At 39.1% G+C, this 20,132-nt stretch overlaps 1 protein-coding gene across 3 annotated transcripts in view; it reads left to right on the forward strand.

Annotated features, from left to right (window-relative positions):
* Positions 1 to 8,147: 8,147 nt before the first annotated feature.
* EPHX1 (epoxide hydrolase 1) overlaps positions 8,148 to 20,132 on the forward strand; it is a 56,456-nt gene continuing 44,471 nt past the window's right edge. The window contains exons 1-2 of one of the 3 annotated variants that reach the window (XM_007481492.2): positions 8,148 to 8,830; positions 11,507 to 11,583. In XM_007481492.2, the coding sequence (XP_007481554.1) occupies positions 11,538 to 11,583 (46 nt within the window). In that variant the 5' untranslated portion in view covers positions 8,148 to 8,830; positions 11,507 to 11,537. Of the gene's footprint in view, positions 9,054 to 11,506; positions 11,584 to 20,132 lie in introns of all 3 variants that reach the window. The other 2 variants (XM_007481493.3, XM_001376568.5) reach the window with 2 other exon arrangements.

A 20,132-nucleotide genomic window follows, 5' to 3' on the forward strand; every position in this document is an offset into this window, starting at 1 on the left:
AAGAACAGTAGGAGGGGCTCCCTCTTTCTCTGCTTATCAAAATGAAGGATGAAAATCAAGTTCTTTGAAGTCAAATGCTGCTCTTCCTGAATGTCTCCTAGCCATGATTACTGTTTTAAAATGTTCTTCCTTTTAAAAAGATTTTTTTTGTTCCTTAAAGCCCATTGGTTATTTATGGAAAGGATGAAAGACACACAGGCCTTACTCTTGTATTAAAAGTTCTGGTTGATAAATGGGGGGTCATTGGGAGTTTGCATTTTGTGGGACAGAAGCCAAGAAATAGCTTTTTGCTATTTGATTTAATGCTTTGATAATGCCAACACAGAAAGCAATATTTGGTGATATAATTTGTAGTTATTTTTGCCAATTGATTTAATTGCATATGCAGCAGTTTTTAGGAATGTTGAGTTTCTTTGATTACTTTTGAGTGTCTTTTGGTGGGCATTTTTTTGACATCGTTGAAAAATTTTTGTTGGGGGAACACTTGACTTTTTTTTTTAAATGTTATGTTTGAGTCAGCAAATATGAATTTTGGAACATATTCAATATCATTAAATTAGAATAAACACAGGATTTCAACAAACAAAGCTGTGGTACTATGGATACAAAGGCAAATATAATAGTCTTACACAAATCAGGTTGGTGTTGAAATATTCCTGTGAGCCCATATGACATGTACATAAGTAAACATAATGCCTAGTAATTTGGAGGAGATCTTTAATTGAGAGTGAGGGAGTTGGGATCAGGGAAGCCTTCAAGCCAGGAGAATAACACTTGACACATCCTGAAGATACTAGAGAATGCTTTGTGAACATAGATTTTGTACATAGATCAATAAACATCTGTTGAGTGATTGCTCTTGTGCCAGGCCATGTGCTAAGTGACTGTAATTACAAAGAAAGGCAAAAAGACTGACTGGACCTGGACACCCTCCCAAAAAAGTCAATGAGAAGGCAGTAAGAATTCCCTATGAGGCAGCAAGATCAAAGAGATCTCCTGACAAAACCCTAGGATAGGGGCTTTGGAAGCCCTGGGGATTTTAAGTGGACAGCAGCAACTAGTGAGTGCCATAGCACTAAGTCTTTTTTTTTTATTTAAACATTATTTTATTTGGTCGTTTTCATACATTATTCATTGGAAACAAAGATCGTTTTCTTTTCCTCCCCCCCCCCCCCCCAGCTTTCCCTCTCCCATAGCTGACGCATGATTCCACTCGAACCCATTTCCCTGTTGTTGGAATTTGCATTATAGTGTTCATTTAGAGTCTCTCCTCAGTCTTATCTCCCCAACCCTGTAGTCAAGCAGTTGTTTTTCATTGGTGTTTTTACTCCCACAGTTTATCTTCTGCTTGTGGGTAGTATTTTTTTTTAGATCCCTGCAGATTGTTCAGGGAAATTGCATTGGTACTAATGGAGAAGTCCATCACCTTCGATTGTACCACAATGTATCAGTCTCTGTGTATAATGTTTTCCTGGTTCTGCTCCTTTCGCTCTGCATCACTTCCTGGAGGTTGTTCCAGTCTCCATGGAATTCCTCCACTTTATTATTCCTTTTAGCACAATAGTATTCCATCACCAACATATACCACAATTTGTTCAGCCATTCCCCAATTGATGGGCATCCCCTCATTTTCCAATTTTTGGCCACCACAAAGAGCGCAGCTATGAATATTCTTGTACAAGTCTTTTTGTCCATTATCTCTTTGGGGTACAGACCCAGCAGTGCTATGGCAGGATCAAAGGGCAGACAGTCTTTTATCGCCCTTTGGGCATAGTTCCAAATTGCCCTCCAGAATGGTTGGATCAATTCACAACTCCACCAGCAATGAATTAATGTCCCTACTTTGCCACATCCCCTCCAGCATTCATTACTTTGCATAGCTGTCAGCACTAAGTCTTAAAATTGCCTAAGCTAAAGAATCTGAGGTCCTCCACACAGTCTTCAGACTAGAGAGCCCTGATCCCACAACCTGAACCTCAGATTAAGGAGGAGTCCAAATCTCAGGAGGTCAGTGCTAGGATCTAGGACTAGACCCAACAAAGCTGATCATCACATCTGAAAGTGTAGTGTACACTTGACTTTAGTACAAAGCCCCCACATCAGTAAAGTTGGAAAGATGAGTAAGTCAAAGAAGATACCTACCAGAATAAAAAGTGATTGCAATCTAGAGATCCTCCAGAAAGAAAGTAATATAACTTAACATAAGAAACAACTGCATAACAAGTGTAAAAAGACATGAAAAAAAAAAGGATTATTCTGGAGTACATGAATACTCAGAAGAGATTAAATGAGATTTTTAAAAAACGAAATAAAGAATTGGAATCAGAACAAATAGTTTAGAAGAGAAAATGGTAAACTTTGTCCAAGAGACTTCCTATGAAAATTAGAAGAGACCAAATAAATGACTCCATGAGACCACAAGAAATAATAGAACAAGACAAAAGATTGGAAGAAAAGGGAATGCAAAATATCTGCTACCAAAAACAATTTACCTGGAAAACTGGTCAAAAAGATGTTTTAAGGACCAGTGTACACCCTGAAAACTGATTTTTTAAGAACACAGACACTATTTCAAGAAGTCAAATGAAAACTGCCTACTCTCGTTGACAGAAAACTGAAAAGAATCCACTGATCTCCAAAGAAAAATTACTAGGAATATCACTGCCAAAATACAGAACCCCAAGGACAGTTACCAAAAACTTCAAGAAAGCAGTTCAGCTACCAAGGAACCAAAGACAGGATCACATAAGACCTGATAACTTCCCCTATTAGTAAGAAAAAATCTTGGAATACTATATTCCAAAAGGCAAAGTGATAAGCTTACAACCAAGAATAATTTACCCTGCCAGGATAAAAATACTAAAAATATATAAATAAATGCAACATAAATATAAACAGGAAATGAATATTTAAAAAAAAAAACAGGACTTTCAGGCATCTGATGAAAAGATCAGCACTCAAATAGGAACATGAATCCAGAGAAACCTAGAAAGGTAGATTGATCAATTGGAAGGCACTCAGTAAGCATTGAGGGAGTTAAATAAGAAAAAAAGTGCCTGGGATCAGATTGATTCTTTTGTGAGGAGAAAGAAGGGAGGATAAAAGAAGGAATACACAAGTGTAGAAACGAGGAAGGAGAGATTGAGTCTGCTAATTGTAGTGGGATGGATTTGCAAACATGGAAAGGAGGAGAGGCAAACAAGCTAACAGATGAATCTCACAAACTAGGGGTGAAAATTTGGTGTAGAAACATCAAACTTAAGGAAATAAGTAGGGATGGGGGGTGGGGCAGAGGAAGTGAGATTAAGAGAGGATGATAACCAGGGAAGGAAAATGGAAGCAAAACAAATTTTCCAATCCTTAATAAAATATTAAAGAAAGATCAAAACAACAACAAAAAGAGGGTAACAGATGCCATAGACAAATGGAGAATGGCTGAACAAATTGTCAGATAAGAATGTAATGGAATATTTTTGTATCATAAGGAATGATAAAAGTTTCAAAGCATCCTAGGTGGTATATACTGATAGAGTAAAGTAAGCACAAACAAAAAAAAATTATATAAATGGATTTATTGTAAAGAAAAACAATTGTGACTTAACTTATCGATGCAATGATCAACCCTATCCCCAGGGGACCCTTGATGAAAGGTTACCCACCTCATGACAGAGATATTGGACATAAAGTGCAGTCGTGCATTTTTCTTTTTAAACCCTTACCTTCCAACTTTTAGAATCAATACTGTGTATTGGCTCCAAGGCAGAAGAGTGGTAAGGGCTAGGCAATGGGGTTTAAATGACTTGCCCAGGGTCACACTGCTGGGAAGTGTCTGAGGCCAGATTTGAACCTAGGACCTCCCATCTCTAGGCCTGGCTCTCAATCCACTGAGCTACCCAGCTGCCCACCTCCTCCCCCCCCCCCTTGTGCATTTTTTGACAGCCACTATTTTTTTTAAATTAAAAACATTTTTTTCCAAGCTCTTACCTTCTGCCTTAGAATCAATACTAAGTGTTGGTTACAAGGCAGAAGAATAGTAAGGGCTGGGCAGTTAAGTGACTTGCCCAGGGTCACATAGCTAAAAAGTGTCTTAGGACCATTCCTGGGGCCTGACTAGCCACTGAAACCACCTGGCTGTTCCTGTGTCTTTGTTTCGCCTGTTCTTATTTGTTACAAAGATTTTTTCAAATGAGAAGATTGATAGAGGAAGGTGTAGTGATTAAAATAGTGGAAGGCATAAACTGCCCAGATAAAAGAGTTGTTGGCTTAAATTGTGACTGTAGAAAATATGATTTCAAGACAATGTCTCGTTTTAAATCAAATAATATAAAGTGGTCGCCAGGGAAAAATTCCCAATTATTAAATATACCCAAGTCAGCTGGGTTTTATAGAGATTTTAATTAATACAATGAGGAATTAAAGAGAGAAAAAGGGAATAATGAGAAAAGGATAGGCTGGCCCAGGTCAGCCCTGGCCAACCCAGGCCCAAGCCCTAAGAGAAAGATCAGTCAGTCCTTTATCCACTCACCACAAGATTTGTCCAAGCAAAGATTCTAGTGTTCAGAGACAGACTAGCTCAGCTTTGGCCAGCTGCCATCTCCAGAGAGAGTACTTCTGAGAGAGTCCAGAGGGACAGAGTCTCCTCAGAGGGAGCTCCAGTGAGAGAGTCCTTCTCAGACTGTCCCCAGACTCAGTTTCTCATCTCCTTTTAAAGGGAATTTTCTCCTATGTCACGTCCCCTAAGTTCTCACATCTACCAATCACAGTAGATGTTTTTCAAAGGACAAACCATTCTTAATTCACACCTAAGAAGGCTTAAATTTTTGATTAAGTTCACATCAGAAAACCTCTGAGTAAGTTTCTCACCTCTTTGCTCCTTCTAAATTCACAAGTTGCCTGACCTTTATAGGTACTTAGCACCCTTTTGTATTAGATCTAAAAATAGGCACAGCTTAAGAGTTTTTTGCCTTATTATAAGTATGGGTTTAAGTACTTTTCATTGTTCAGCAAAGAGTTTACAACTTTATCTTCCCCTAAAGTATGCTTAAGTAGGGGTGGAGTCGAGTTCCCACATTCCTGGTCAAGTACCTTCACTGCCCAAATGGGGTATGGTCTTAACCAAACCTTATGAAGTAGGGTCTGAGAATTGTGGGGTTTTTCCTTAATGGACTTCCCTGACCAGCAGGGTCCCACAAGGGAAGGGGCTCACCTTTGTGATGGGACCCGAGGAGAGGTAGGAACCGAGAACCAGGGTGGAAATGAAAGACACAGACAAGTCAGTGTTTGAATAGGCAGGCAGACCTATGATACTCCCTTTGATAGGAGAGTATGAGTACAAAGGAACACGAGGTGGAGGAGGAGATTAAGATAGGGAAAGCAGACCGAGATGGTTACAGCCTCCTCGAAGGAGAAGGTCAAGAGGAGAGAGAGACATAGTCATTGAGGAGCACAGTGGAGCTCCATGGAAGGGAGAGAAAGCCAAGAGGAAGTTCATGGGTTTGCCTCTGAATTTATTCCTGTCCTGCTTGGGCGGTACTCCCAAGCACGTAGTATCCACATCACAAAGCATAGACACTTAAGATTGGGTGGCAAGGTAGAGGGAACACCTTTGGGCGTGTAGATTGCAAACCGCACTTTCCCGGGGAATTGAGTCCAAGCACGTTAATGAGTTTGTCTTAGCCAAGGGCCGCATGGCCAGTTCAAGGTTACATTCACAAGCCTCATTGGTATAACCATACAGTCATTTATATTTCATAGATGTGAATATGCTTGGGATGCTACAAGAATTTTTAAGGTTCACAAAGGGTAGCTAGTAATAGTGATAACCCCAAACCCACCACTATAATATTTTTTATAATGAACAAAAGAGAACAGAAAGAAGCTCAGAAAAAAGTAAACATTAGCTAGACAATTTAAGAAGTAAAATATGGAGTTTATCTATTTTTTAAAGAAATCAAATAGCACAAAATGGAGATTTACAGTTTCTTAGAGGATCTCTTTTTGGTGGGAATGCAGAGGGATGGAAAGCCAATAATATACCTCTGAACAACCCAACCCTAAAGGAATACAATGGATTTGAATGCTAATATCCTGTATGATTTTTTTTTAACATTCAGATTTCACAATCTATTCAGCCATTTCTCCCCTTCATTACATTTCTGTTATTTCCAGTTATTTTGTTATAACAAACAAATCTTCCATGGATGTTTACATGGCTTTTTGCCCTTTCAATAATTCCTCTAGGGCCTGGCCCTTGTAATGGGATCTCTAGGTCAATGAGCATGAATGGCTTTACAACTCTCAATGTATATTTCCATCTTGTTTTCTCTCTTTTTTTTTTAAGTTACCAATGCTCTAGCAGTATAATATTAGGCCTGTTTCTCCACATTCCTATCAGCATTTAATTTGATCACTTTAGCCTTTCTGGTTCACAGTTAATGTATATTAGCAGGTTCATAGTTTGCTAAATTGGTTCTTAGGCAGCAGATACAATCTGTTGTCAGGACCATACTCTTTCTAAACAAGTCTTTCCAGCTTGGTCATGCCCAGTGAAATTCAGGAATGCCTATTCATAGTATGCACTTCATAGTATGATGAATATTAAAATAATACTTTTGCATAATATTTATGCTCCAAGTCATTGTTTCCCACCAGAAACTACTACTGATCTCGTGCAAGTGTGTGGGAACTCTTCAGATAGCTCTCTAATTCAACTTCCTATTCATTTCCTTAATTTCTTTATTTCTTTTATGGTTAGATTGTCCAGTTCTGAAAATTAAAGTTTGCCACTATTATTATTTTTATCTCTTTCCATCTGTATCTTGCTTAGTTTTTCCTTTAAAAATCTGGGTGCTATAACACTTGGTGCATACTGGTCAAATACTGATGCTTCATTATCCATAGTATACCCCCCCCCATCCAACCTAATATAGTTACCCTGTTCATCTCTTCTAATTATAACCATTTTAGCCCCAACTCTGTCAGATCATGACTGCTGCTACACCTGCCTTCTCAGATGAACTGAGACACAGTATATTCAGTTCCAGTACCCTTAAAAAGAGTTTAAGTTCAGGTAAATTTTTTTAAAGAAGTTTAAGAATTTGCCCATGGTCTCAAATAATATGTAGCAAAGTCAGGAATCAAACCCAAGTCCTCTTCTTAAAGGAAGCTAATCCAAGAGCAAGGGAGAAAAGACCCTAGAGTTTCTTAATTGAAAGAATATTTTGAATGGGTTGGGAGGTAACTTACTGTTCTTTGTTTGATGGACATTCAAAGAATTCTTGAAATTCTACTGTTGACTTATTCCCCAAGCAATTTGTCCTTTTCCAGTATTGTCCAGTAATTCCAGTACTGCATTTAGGGCATCCTCTTCTTTCTCTTCTGATACTTTTTATTTGTTGTTTTTCCTTTTTTGGAAGTGGACAGATGACACTATGGAATGATATCTTCACTTGTACATGGATTATATTTAAGGGAAGCAGAGTTGCACAAAGTCATCCGTCTTACTTTCTTCCAGTCACCCAAGTCCAGTGGCAAGACAAACAGCAAAACTACTTGCACTGGCCAAGATGACTGGAATCTTCCCAGTATAACCAAGCTTTAAGGGCTTCACAGTGCCTGCTTCAGCCCGCTTCATGGTCTTAAAACAAATTGTTCCCATTTGCCCATTCTGCTGAAGGGGAATCTTCACATGCTTGGGGTAGTTAGTCCTGCCCCCTCACCCCCACCTCAAGTCACTGATGGATTACAGGCCTTCAAGCTTCCTTATCAATAATATACATAAATATAAATTCCACTGTTACTGTTGGTCCACTGTAAACAACAGCGACAACTTCCACCTAATTCCAGCCGCTGTGGATTCCCAGTTCTTCAATCAACACATCTAACAAATTGGTGATTGTTGCCACAAGTTGTTCCCATATAACCTAGGATAATTGATTCAGTGTCCCATAGGGAATGGAATGCTGGATTTGGGATAAGGAAAACCTGGGTTCAAATCTCCCTGACAAGTTATAGATTTCAGGGCTCACACTCATGAGAAATAATAGGATTATTTTAAAAAGCCATAATAAATATAATCATTCCTGGTCAGTCTTAATTCTTTAAGGTTTCGAAAATCTTTGTAGCAAGTGTTTAATATTCATTGAGAACCCCCTGGCCGCAGTGGAGGATTCACACTGCGTTTAAATGGGACTAGAGGCAGAATAGTTTGGGCGTGTTCTTGTGTGTCCTGGGAAGGCAGATTATTGGCAAAGGTAATGACCGTATCACCTACTCTGCACATTCACATCTATTTTGCCGATGCTCCTGTCCATTTATCTCATGAACCCATGGAACAAGAATTGGTTTTGTGTGCGGCCCCCTGTTCCGTTACCAGTCAAGATGTTTATTTGTTAAGGTGCTGGAGTGGTGGGAGAAGAGAGAGAGCCAGGGGCATCTCGACAGAGTTGGGGGAAAGGAGAAGCCGCAGTGGATTGCATTTTGAAGGCTCTAGATCGCGTAAAATGGGGATGGAAATAACAGTCCTTGCCATTAAGGGAAAGGAGCTACTTAGGGGCAGAGAAAGCTGGATTGTGGCCACGTTTGATCCTCTTCAGAGGAGGAAATCAACGATTTTCATACCTTTCTCCACTTCCAGACGTTGCTAGAGGAGCCCTGGCCAGCGACGCCCCCAGCACTGGCTATCGGGGGAGGGCTCAGCGCCGGGCGTGGCCAGGGCTGGGGGGTGGGGGAGTGGCTTGATCTCCTGGAAGTCCGAAGTCTTCCTGTCTCGGTACCCGGAGCTGGTGGTTGAGGGAGTGGGATCCTGACGGAGGCGAGGACGCTGGAAAGGGTAAGCTTGTGCTTCCTCCATGGCTTGCTCGGTTCTCCTTGTTCTCACGTTACACTGGAACCTCCCACACGACATCTGACCTGAGCCACTGCTTCTGGCGCTGCGGTAATCTATCTTGTAGCTGCAGCAGCCGTCGCAGTTGCATCCCTGCCATCTTCTGAGTTCCATCGGCCTCTGGCAACCGGTGGCCTTGCTCAGGAACTGGACAACCGTAAGCTCTTAGGTCGGGTCTGTTTTCATGCCCCCCCCCCGCCCCCCGGGACCACAGTTTCCGGCTCCCCTCTTGTCCCTCCAGTTCCTTCTGTATACAGCTCTCGGAGTGAGCCTTTGGGGCAAACATCCCCGAGGGATCCTGGCGCGGGTCTGTCTCCTTCCGAACTCCGGACCGCGGGGTCTTTTTGTGCCAACCTGGCGTTGCGATAGTAGTCTTCCATCCTGGCTCTAAACAAAACTCAAAGTTTCTCTGTCTTAGGGGCTGGAAGAAGCGGGGGCGGCTTGGGGAGGAGGGGGAGACGTAAGTGGGAAGGAACTACCCAGGAGTGCCTTCAGTAAATGCTCCACTTTGGGGGACGCTGCTTCACCCTAATACAATGCAGTTAACAAATAGTTATCAAAAAAACTTTTCTTAAAAATGCTACCCGTCTCCTAACTCAATATGCAGAATTTTTGGACTTGACCCAGGCGGGAAGTCGTTTGCTTGACCGTATAGTTATTACAACGGTTTTGTTTTCCCAGTGTCAAGGTTAAGTTTGAGAGAGGGAGAGATTAACGCTGGTAACTGAAAATGTTTTACATTATATATGTGGGTGTATACGTATATGTAAACACACACACATATAATTTATTTTAAAAGAACACATCTTGTTTGGTTCTCTTTAATGAATAATATTCCAACCCTTCTTTCCCTGTTCCTTCTCATCCTAGACTTTTCCAAGTTTGTGGTCTTTCATTTCTCCACCCCATAACCAAATGTACTTGACTAGTCTTCAGGGCTGTTCCAATTATAGCTTGTTAGAGAACTAACCCCTGAATTTTGCAGAGGAGGAGGCTGAGACCCAGAGAAGATAGTGACTTGCCCCCAGTCACACAGCAAGATAGGAAAATATTTTCCATAAGAGAGACCTAGGAAATTTACTCGAAGAGCACTTAACAATAGCTTATACAGTAAAATTCTGGGTCCCAAGTAAAAAGTAATTAGGTGTCCAAACTATTGAGGGCGGAAGCACTGCCTCACTTTAAAGCGGAGCCCTTTTGCAGGAGTAGTTTGATTTTTTTTTCTCCTTGCAGTATTGGGTTTAAAATTTTTTTAATGCAATTTTAATTTTTTTAAATATTTTTACATGGTTACATAATTCATGTAGTCTCCCTCCCCCCTCCCTGAGCTGACAAGCAATTCCACCGGGTTATACATGTATTATCACTGAAAACCTATTTCCATATTATCTATTTTTGTTATTGAGTAATCTCTTAAAATAAAAAAACACAAATCATATACACATAAAAAAATGATAAACCATATGTTTTCTTCTTTATTTCTTCTTTGCAGGAGTAGTTTGAATGATACTTAGCATATTAACTTGAGAAAACATTTGTTTTACCAGATTTCAAAGCTGTTTGGTAATATCCATAAAACCTAAGACCTTATCTCATAGTTAGATACCCAAATACTCATGTTAAGTTTCAGGCCAAGAGCAATTCTCTCCTGAGCTTAGCATAATTTATCACAAACCTGTTTCTGTTAATCAATAACATGTCCTCAGACAGTTAATTTGATTTAGGTTTAATACTTTGTTCTTTATTGAAACTTTGATCCCTGGAGTGTTTGTATATTTTAAGATTTGGAAATATAATGAATTTAGCAACCTCATTGGAAGTTAAAAAAGCTTTTTACTCAGTTTAAAGTAGAATTTTCTTTTTGTCAAACTTATGCAACCAATAGAGAATAACTAACATCAATATTTGTCTCTTACCTTTTCACCTTCCACACATACACCCCCAATAATTTTTTTAACCCTTTCCTTTCATCTTAGAATCAATACAGAAGAGCAGTAAGGACTAGGCAATGGGAGTTAAATGACTTGCTGAGGGTCACACAGCTAGGAAGTGTCTGAGGTCAAATTTGAACCCAGGACCTCCAGTCTCTAAGCCTGGCTCTCAATCCACTGAGCCACCCAGCTACCTTCCCCCTAATAATTTAATGCAGAAGATGTTAGCCATCAGAGTTTCATTTGCCTCCAGGCATGAACCTCCTACATTAAAAACTGGATAGGTGAACCAGCCCAAGAGCAAGTGAGAACCATGGTCTTAGGAGACAATGATGGAAACTTTTGAAAAGAAATTCTCAGCAAACTTATCAGTGTGATACAATAGGAAAAACCTTTGGATCAGGAGTCATAGGATCACAGAATTTGGAGCTGGGAGGGACTTTAGAAACCATCTTGCCTTCTTTTGGGAAAGTTAAGATTCAGAGGGTGAACTTATCTAAGGTTACCTAGACAGCAAGTAGCAGCAGATATTCCAGCATGGGCCCTCGGAATCTAAAGCCAACAGTCTTTCCATTCCACTATACTGCCTCAAGAGAGGCATGCTTTTGTGCATTTATTTTGTGTCCTGACATTTTTCGAAAATCTTTTATTGCTGCCATTAATTTTTTTTTAATTCTCTTGGATTTTCTAGGTACAAACAAGACATTTCCTACTCTCCGAAGATGAGAATATCGGTCTTGGATGTGATTTTTGACTTTTTTAGTGACAGTACGTATGACATTAAGCTTTTGTTTCAATATAAGCTTTAAATACCGTAAGGCACTGCTATTCCCAAGCTTTTTGGGATCAGAATCCTTGGCTGTCTTTATCTAGATCTGAGGGTAGTTTGTTGAAATTGGGGTTTGAGTCACCTGACCCAAAGTACCTCAATCTCTCCTTCAGGGTGGCTTGCTTCTCCTGTAAATATACCAATGATACTAACAATGTATATTCCTTTTGCTTCTTTGAGGGGAAAATGGAGTATTTTTTCCCTCCCAGATATCACACAGTTCTGCTCTCTCTGTTCCCTCAAATTCTTTTTTTTAAGTTTCTTTTTTTTATTGTGAACTTAATAATTCAAACGTTTTAGTATACCAATAATGAAAAAGAGGCTCTCACAGGAACCACTGAACTTGTTGTATGTAGTTTATATTCAAAAATATGCTAAACCAACAAAGTTGGAACAAAATTACCTTGTTTTTGTTCTCTTTTGAATTTCTTTTTGTTTTCTTTTGAATAATTTTAATATTTCATTCACTGATTTATCTCTACCCTCCAACTCTTCCCCTACTCCATAAAAGCCTTTCCTTGTAACAAATAAGTAGTTAGTCAAGACAAACCCATATATTAGAACAGACATTAGACATGTCTGAAAGCGTACATTTCAATAATCTAGTCCATGTAGTCCATCTCTCTGCCAAGAGGCTCTAGTTCATCATCTAGAGTCCAAGATGAATACTAGTCTATCATCTCTCTGCCAAGAGGCAGGAAGCCAGTTTCCTTCTCATGCTTTTCTAAGTTTGGATTCTTCAGCTTCTTGTCTAATATTCCAGTCTCATACAATCCTGAGCACCCAGAACAAACAGTCTTAATCACACAACTTGTAGGCCAACAACCACCCCTACCCTCAGCCTTAGAGGAGGAGGAGGGAATGACCATTTTCCAGAATTATGATGGTTTGTCTCTACAATTCTTACGGTTGGATCAGGTCAGAATACAGGCCTCTCTTGGTACCTGGAGGAAGAGAGAATCATAAGAAAGGGACCTTAGAGCTTGGAACTTGAAATTAAAAAATTAAAATTTAATTTAAAATGTAAAAATTTAAGAAATTAATGCCTTATTAGAACCCTTCCAACTCTAAATCTGTGATCTTTTGATCTGTAATCTAGTCTAAACCATTTCCTTTCTTTTAAAAAAAATCCTTAAATGTTTGTTGGTTCCTAGACAGAAGAGTGGTAAGGGCTAGGCAATGGGGGTGAAGTGACTTGCCCAGAGTCAGACAACTAGGAAGTGTCTGGGATCAAATTCGAACCCAGGACCTCTTGTTTCTAGGCCTAGCTCTCAATCCACTGAGCCACTCAGCTGCCCTCCACCACATCTCTTTTTCTGATGAGGAAACCAAGGCCTAAACTTTTACTTAGTACCAAGTGGAAGAATTGATTTTCAAATCCAAGTCCTTTAATCATAGAACTTTTTCCATGGCTACACTAAGTGACTTGCAGACATAATAGAGCTCATCACATACCCAGGTATAATATGTATTGCCTTTGAAAGTGAGACTATGGGAAAAACCTTCTGCCTCTTCAAATACTTCTTTTGCCAGGCTTTTTTTTTTTAGATGTTGCTTGAAATGCCATCATTAGAAATTAATTTCTTTGGCTTTATATTTACTTCCCACTTAAAATGAAAAAATGATATAGTAAGCCTTATCAATGATTTATCCTTTTAATTTGCATGGATTTATCTATCTATTTCCTAAAATCGATTTTTAAAAAAATACTTAATCTTCTGCCTTAGAATCCATACTCAATATTGGTTTTAAGGCAGAAGATCAGTGAGGCTAGATAATTGAGGTCAAGTGACTTGCCCAGGGTCACATAGCTAGGAAATGTCTGAGATCAGATTTGAACCCAGTACCTCTCATCTCTAGGGCTGGCCTAAAATTAAATGTTGCTAATGAATCAGAGTATGGGTGTGTTCTGTCTCTAACCAGGGAGGAAAAGAAAGGGAAATGGTATAGGCAAGGAAGACTAGGAGCCTTGAAGACATACAAGGCAATTGGCAACTTGTTTAAGGCCAACTTTGGAATGAAGAATCTAAACAAGAGCTAATTGCTTGGGCAAAAGTCTCAGTGCTAGACCTATTTACCCAGCAGAACCCTCAACAAAATGATGATTTCCTATTTGGGTAGTTTGACCCTTTTCTTTTTTTAATAGATTCTTGAAATCAAGGTAGTTCTGATGGAAGATAAATGATAATAATAATAACTATCATTTACATAGTTCTTTAAGATTTTTTTCTTTACTAATTATCAGCAAGCACTTATTCTCTCCCTCCCACTACCCCTGACTCCCATTAAGACAACAACAAAAAACACAAACCTCAAAATAAATAGACATATCTTCATAACAAAAACCCCTGACAAAGGTCTAATTACTCAAATTTATAAAGAGCTAAATCAATTGTACAAAAAATCAAGCCATTCTCCAATTGATAAATGGGCAAGGGACATGAACAGGCAGTTCTCAGCCAAAGAAATCCAAACTATTAATAAGCACATGAAGAAATGTTCTAAATCTCTTATAATCAGAGAGATGCAAATCAAAACAACTCTGAGGTATCACCTCACACCTAGCAGATTGGCTAACATGACAGCTATGGAAAATAATGAATGCTGGAGGGGATGTGGCAAAGTTGGGAAATTAATTTATTGCTGGTGGAGTTGTGGATTGATCCAACCATTCTGGAGGGCAATTTGGAACTATGCCCAAAGGGCGATAAAAGACTGCCATAGCAGACATAGCACTGCTGGGTTTGTACCCCAAAGAGATAATAAGGAAAAAGACTTGTACAAGAATATTCATAGCTGTGCTCTTTGTGGTGGCCAAAAACTGGAAAACGAGGGGATGCCCATCAATTGGGGAATGGCTGAACAAATTGTGGTATATGTTGGTGATGGAATACTATTGCGCTCAAAGGAATAATAAAGTGGAAGAATTCCATGGAGACTGGAAAGACCTCCAGGAATTGAAGCAGAGTGAAAGAGTAGAACCAGGAGAACATTGTACACAGAGACTGATACACTGTGGTACAACTGAATGTGATGGACTTCTCCATTAGTGGCAATGCAGTGATCCTGAACAACCCGGAGGGATGTATGAGAAAGAACACCATCCACATTTAGAGGAAAAACTGTGGGAGCAGAAACACAGAAGAAAAACAACTGCTTGATTAAATGGGTTGAGGGGGATATGATTGGGGATGTAGACTCTAAATTAACATCCTAGTGCAAACATCAACAACATGAAAATAGGTTTTGATCAAGGATACATGTAAAACCCAGTGGAAATGTGCATCAGCTATGGGAAGGGGTGGGGGGAGGGGAGAAACCTGATTCTTGTAACCAAGGAATAACGTTCTAAATGGACTAATTAAATAAAATTTAAAAAAATAAATACATAAATATAGGCAACTGAAGTAAATTCCTTTTTGGTCATTTCCAAAGATGAATCTCATAAGCATTTGAAATTCACCAGCTCCATATTAGGAGGTAGGTAGCATACTTCATTTGGGGTCTTTTAGAATTGTAGTTTGTTGCTGCATTGATCTGAGTTCTAAAGTTTTCAAAGATGTTTTTCTTTACAATGTCATTGCATGAATTGTTTTGGTTATACTCACTTCACTTACATCAATTCATATAAGTCTTCGGTTTTCTTTGAAACTTCATTTTGTTGTTTCTTACGGTTTATTACTATTCCGTTACATTCATTTGCCATGCTTAACCATTTTCAATAGGGCATCTCTTTAGTTTCCTTTTCTTTTCTACTATGAAAAGAGAAGCTATGAATATTTACCCTTCTCCAATCTGTTTTCCATGATCTGTGGCAGAGAAAACTAGGAAAATGAAATAAGATTGAGCAACTCTGCCCTCTCTTTGTTGTCAATTATTATTGTTCCACTAACCCACCCCAAGCAAAGATTTGATCCCTACTTTGGTGTTCCTTTTCTTCCTAATATAGCTTTTTAAAGAAGTTTTATTATTTACACATTTTTTAACATTCTTTTCTTTTTAAATGTTGAATTCCAAATTCTTTCTCTCCTTTCTTTCCCATTGAAAAGGCAAGTAATTTGATTTAGATAAAACAAGTGCAGTCATGCAAAACATATTCTGTATTAGTCTTGTTGTAAAAGAAAACACCAACCAAACCCCTCCCACCAAAAAAAAAGCCCCAAGAAAAATAAAGTAGCCAAAATATTTTCTTTGATCTGCATTCACACTCTCATGATTTTCTTTCTCTGGAGGTAGGTGATAGTTTTCATCATAGTCCTTTGGAATCGTCTTGGATCATTGTATTGCTGAGAATAGCTAAGTCATTCACAGTTGACCATTATATGATATTGTGGTTACTATGTACAATGTTCTGGTTCGGCTCACTTCGCTTTTTATCAGTTCGTGTAGGTCTTTCCAGCTTTTTCTGAAATCATTCTGCTTGTCATTTCTTATAGCACAATAGTACTCCATCACAATCATATACCATAATTTGTTCATCCATCCCCCAATTGTTGGATATCCTCTCAATTTCCAATTCTATGCCACCACAAAAAGAGCTACTATAAATATTATTGTATATATAGGTCCTCTTCCTTGTTTCCTTTTCCTCTTGCTTTGATCTTTTTGGAGTGTATGCTCTAGTGAATAGTGAAATCTCTAAATCCAAGTTTTTATACCAGTAGAGTTTGGGGGTGATTATTCCAAATTGCTTTCCTATATGGCTTTTCCAATTTATAGCTCTACCCACAAGCTCTACCCACAACAGTACATTAGTGTGCCTGTTTTTCTACAGCCTCTCCAACATTTTTCATTTTCCCTTTCTGTCATTGTTGTCAATCAGATGGGTGTAGGGTAGAACCTCAGAATGGCTTTAACCTGCATTTCTCTAATTATTAGTGATTTGGAGCATTTTTCACATGGTTATTGGTAGGTCATATTTCTCTTTTAAATTGCCTTTTCATATTCTGTGACCACTCAGCTATTGGGGAATGGGTCTTACTCTTATAAAGTAGAATCAGAAGGAAACGAGACCTGTAGCAAAGATTCTTCCCCAGTTGCCCCTTTCCCTTTTAACTGTTTTAGTTTTGTTTGTGCAAAAAAAAGTTAAAATTTTGTATAATCAAAGTTGTCCCTTTTATCTCATGATCTGCTCTATCTTGTTTGGTCATGAATTCTTCCCTGATCTACTTGGTGGACTTTACATGGAAGTAGGAATTCTGTGAAGTGATGAAGGAGAATATGCAAAATCATGGAAACAAGAGACAGAAGGTCCTGTGTGGGGTACATCAGATAGCTTCGTTCATTTGGAACGTAGCGTACTTGTGGGTGAGTCATAGGAAATCATTCTGAAAAGGTAGATGCAAGCCAGTTCATGAAGGACTTTAAATGCCAAACCCTGGAGTTTGTATTTTATTCTCAAGCCATAGGGAACTGCTAATGCTTCCCAGAGAATGACAGGCTCAGTCCTTGACTTTTAAGAATATCTGTTTGGCAGCTTTGTGAAGGATGGATTAGAGAAGGTAGAGGCTCATGGCAGGGGGGACAGGTCCTAAACTAGGGGGTTTGTCTGTGTTAGAGGAAGGAGGAGGGGAGAAGGGAGGAAGAAACATTCATTAAGAACCTGCTATGTGCTACACTTTGTGCTAAGGGCTTTACAAATGTTATCTCGTTTGATTAGTGGAGGAAAGAAGATAGAGATGAGAGACCTGCTGAAAACAAAATTGTCAAGAGAAGACTAGTGCAAGACAGTATAAAACGACTAGTTTCTCAACTCAGACCCTATCTGTGTGGTCTGGGCCTAGAGTCAGAAGACATGGGCTCTTCATCTGCCTTTATTTCTGAGGCTGCTGAATGGTGCAGTGGTTAAAGCACTGGCCCTGAAGTTAGAAAGATCTGAATTCAAATCCAGCCTCAGATATGTGACCTTGAGCAAGTCACATAACCTCTGTTGGCCTCAGTTTCCTCAACTGCAAAAGGGAAATAATAACAGCACCATCCCCTCTAATGAGATATCTGAAAAGGGCTTAACATAGTACCTGGCACCTAGGTGGAACTTAAATAAATGTTTGTTTCTTTTCTTCTATAAAGAGTTTTTTATAGTTGTTTCATCCCTCATCTTGTTGCAAAGGGGTCCAGTTTTCTCCAGAATACATTTGCTGTTTATTGTGTTAAGGAAAAAATCATTGATTCCTATGCTTTCTTGCATTTTTAGCAGAGACTATTGTTGGAGTTTGTCCAACAGACATTGGATTGCCTTTGTGACTGTGCATGTTACTTAATCTTTGTGGGCTTTGTATTCCTCATCTGCAAAACAAGAGATTGGACCAGCTGACCTGTCCAGTGAGGTTCCTTCCAGTCTAAATCTCTGATCCTGTGACCCAGATTTAAATCCTGGTCACTGATTGAGGCATGGTAGGCAAGTCACTTAACTCTTTGGCCCCCATTTCTTCATTTGTAAAATGAGGAGGTGGGATTAGATGTTTCTTAAGATCCTTTCCAGCTCTAGACCCACAATTCTGTGATGACGGGGGCATGATATCTGCTGGGAGTTGTGCTTGCAGCAGGTTCTAGAACAGGGAGATGATTCTGGAAGTGTACAGCATGTGGAAATGGAGGGAAAGGATAGGAAGGAAAGGGATTTGTTAATGGAGCAAGTCACACTGTGGGTCTTAAGAATAGTGTCATGGAAATATGTACTGCGTGATAGCATATTTGTAACCGATATCATATTACTTGCCATCTTGGGAAGGAGAGGGAAGGAGGGAGAAAACATGGATAACAAAATATCAGAAAGCAACTATTAAATTGTTAAATTTAAACTAAATTTAAATTTAAATATTAAATTATTAAATTAAAATGTTAAAAACTATTATTATATCTACATGTAATTGAGGATTTTGAAAATAAAAGCAATAGTGTCATTCTGCTCAATTGAAAACTCTATTCTGATGATCTTGAGAAGGCAAAAATCCTGATGAAGGATATCATGAAACAACAAAGACAAAGGGATGAGAAGTATCATGACCCAGTGGAAATAACATTTACTGTGTAGGAGAAGGACCTGGATTCTAATCTTGACTCTCACTTACTACCTGGGTGACCTTGGGAAAAATCACTTAACCTTCCTAAGTGTTTCCTTACCCTAAAATGAAGGGGTTGGATTATATCCTCTGATATCCTTTTCAGCTCCCTATCAATGACCCAAAGGAGGACTGCAAAATGGCAGCCTATCTCTGTGTAACCAAGGTAGTGATTGTGGAATCTTCATTGCAAACCTAACCCTTCACATTCAGAACTCAGGATTTGTTTACTAGAGTCTCTGACAAAGTTAAGGGGAATTAAAGGGCTCTAACTTGTTTGACAAACAATGTGGACATGCTGGTATATTATCAAACTTTCTAAACTCCAGCAGGATGGCTGATATATAAATCCTTCTGGCAAGAATAAACTATGATTAGCAAAACTATGATTTGGACACATGGAGCAAGCAACATTTCAGGTTCTCAACTCAATTTTTAAAGACAAATTCATCCTAGCTGTGTGACCCTGGGCAAGTCACTTAACCCCTATTACTTGGTCCATACCACTCTTCTGCCTTGGAACTAATACACAGTATTGATTCTAAGATGGAAGGTGAGAGTTAAAAAAAAAGACAAATTCAGTTGAGGGTTCAGGGAATGACCTCTGAGTAGAAGGAGAGATTGAAACCCTGAGATACCTGCTATCTCCTGATTAGGGAAGTTGTCCTACTGGAGGTGATAGAGTAAAAGGTGCAGGATGGGGCTGGAAATCATCTGATGTTTGGAGTAAGGGTGCCAACCACCCACTTTCTGGGAATTTCCAATTTTAACTAATTCTTTCTTTATAAAAGATTTTGTTATATTTTGTTTTTATGTCCTCATTCTACAGATTTCCCTTTAGCCTCCTCTCATTGAACCCTCAGGGCAGCTAGTAGAGTACCAGAGCCTGGAGTCAGGAAGACCTGAATTCAAATCTGATCCCAGACATTTACTAGCTGGGCAAAGCTCTTAACTACCTCAGTTTCCTCATATGTCAAGTGAGCCAGAATAGGAAATGACAACCTACTCTAGTCTCTTTGCCAAGAAAACTCCCAACAGGGGTCACAAAGAGTTGGACTCTGAACAACAGCAAACCCTCCCTAGTGACAATGAAAAGCACTGAAACAAAAACGAGACATCTTCAATCCCACATTCATCCCTGGTTCCCTACCCCATAAGAGAAAGGAATTGAGTTTTATCATTAGTTCTCTGAGATTGACCTTGATATCAACCAGCCTTTCAGTAGTTTTAACTAATTATTCTTAGTAATTAGGTGTTAATAAGCTCTTTTGTGTCTTCTGAAGAAATGTAAAAAGTTATTATTCTCCATCTATTTTGGTGCCTTTGGGGCAAACTCTTTCCCTCCTTTCCACTCACCCTAATTTCTTTTCTGGCTGGAAGGTGCTTAAAGAATTATTCGAATAACCAGGCCTTGCTTGAGATCCTTT

The sequence above is a fragment of the Monodelphis domestica genome, chromosome 2 (assembly GCF_027887165.1).
Source record: "Monodelphis domestica isolate mMonDom1 chromosome 2, mMonDom1.pri, whole genome shotgun sequence".
In the NCBI taxonomy this organism is placed as follows: Eukaryota; Metazoa; Chordata; class Mammalia; order Didelphimorphia; family Didelphidae; genus Monodelphis; species Monodelphis domestica.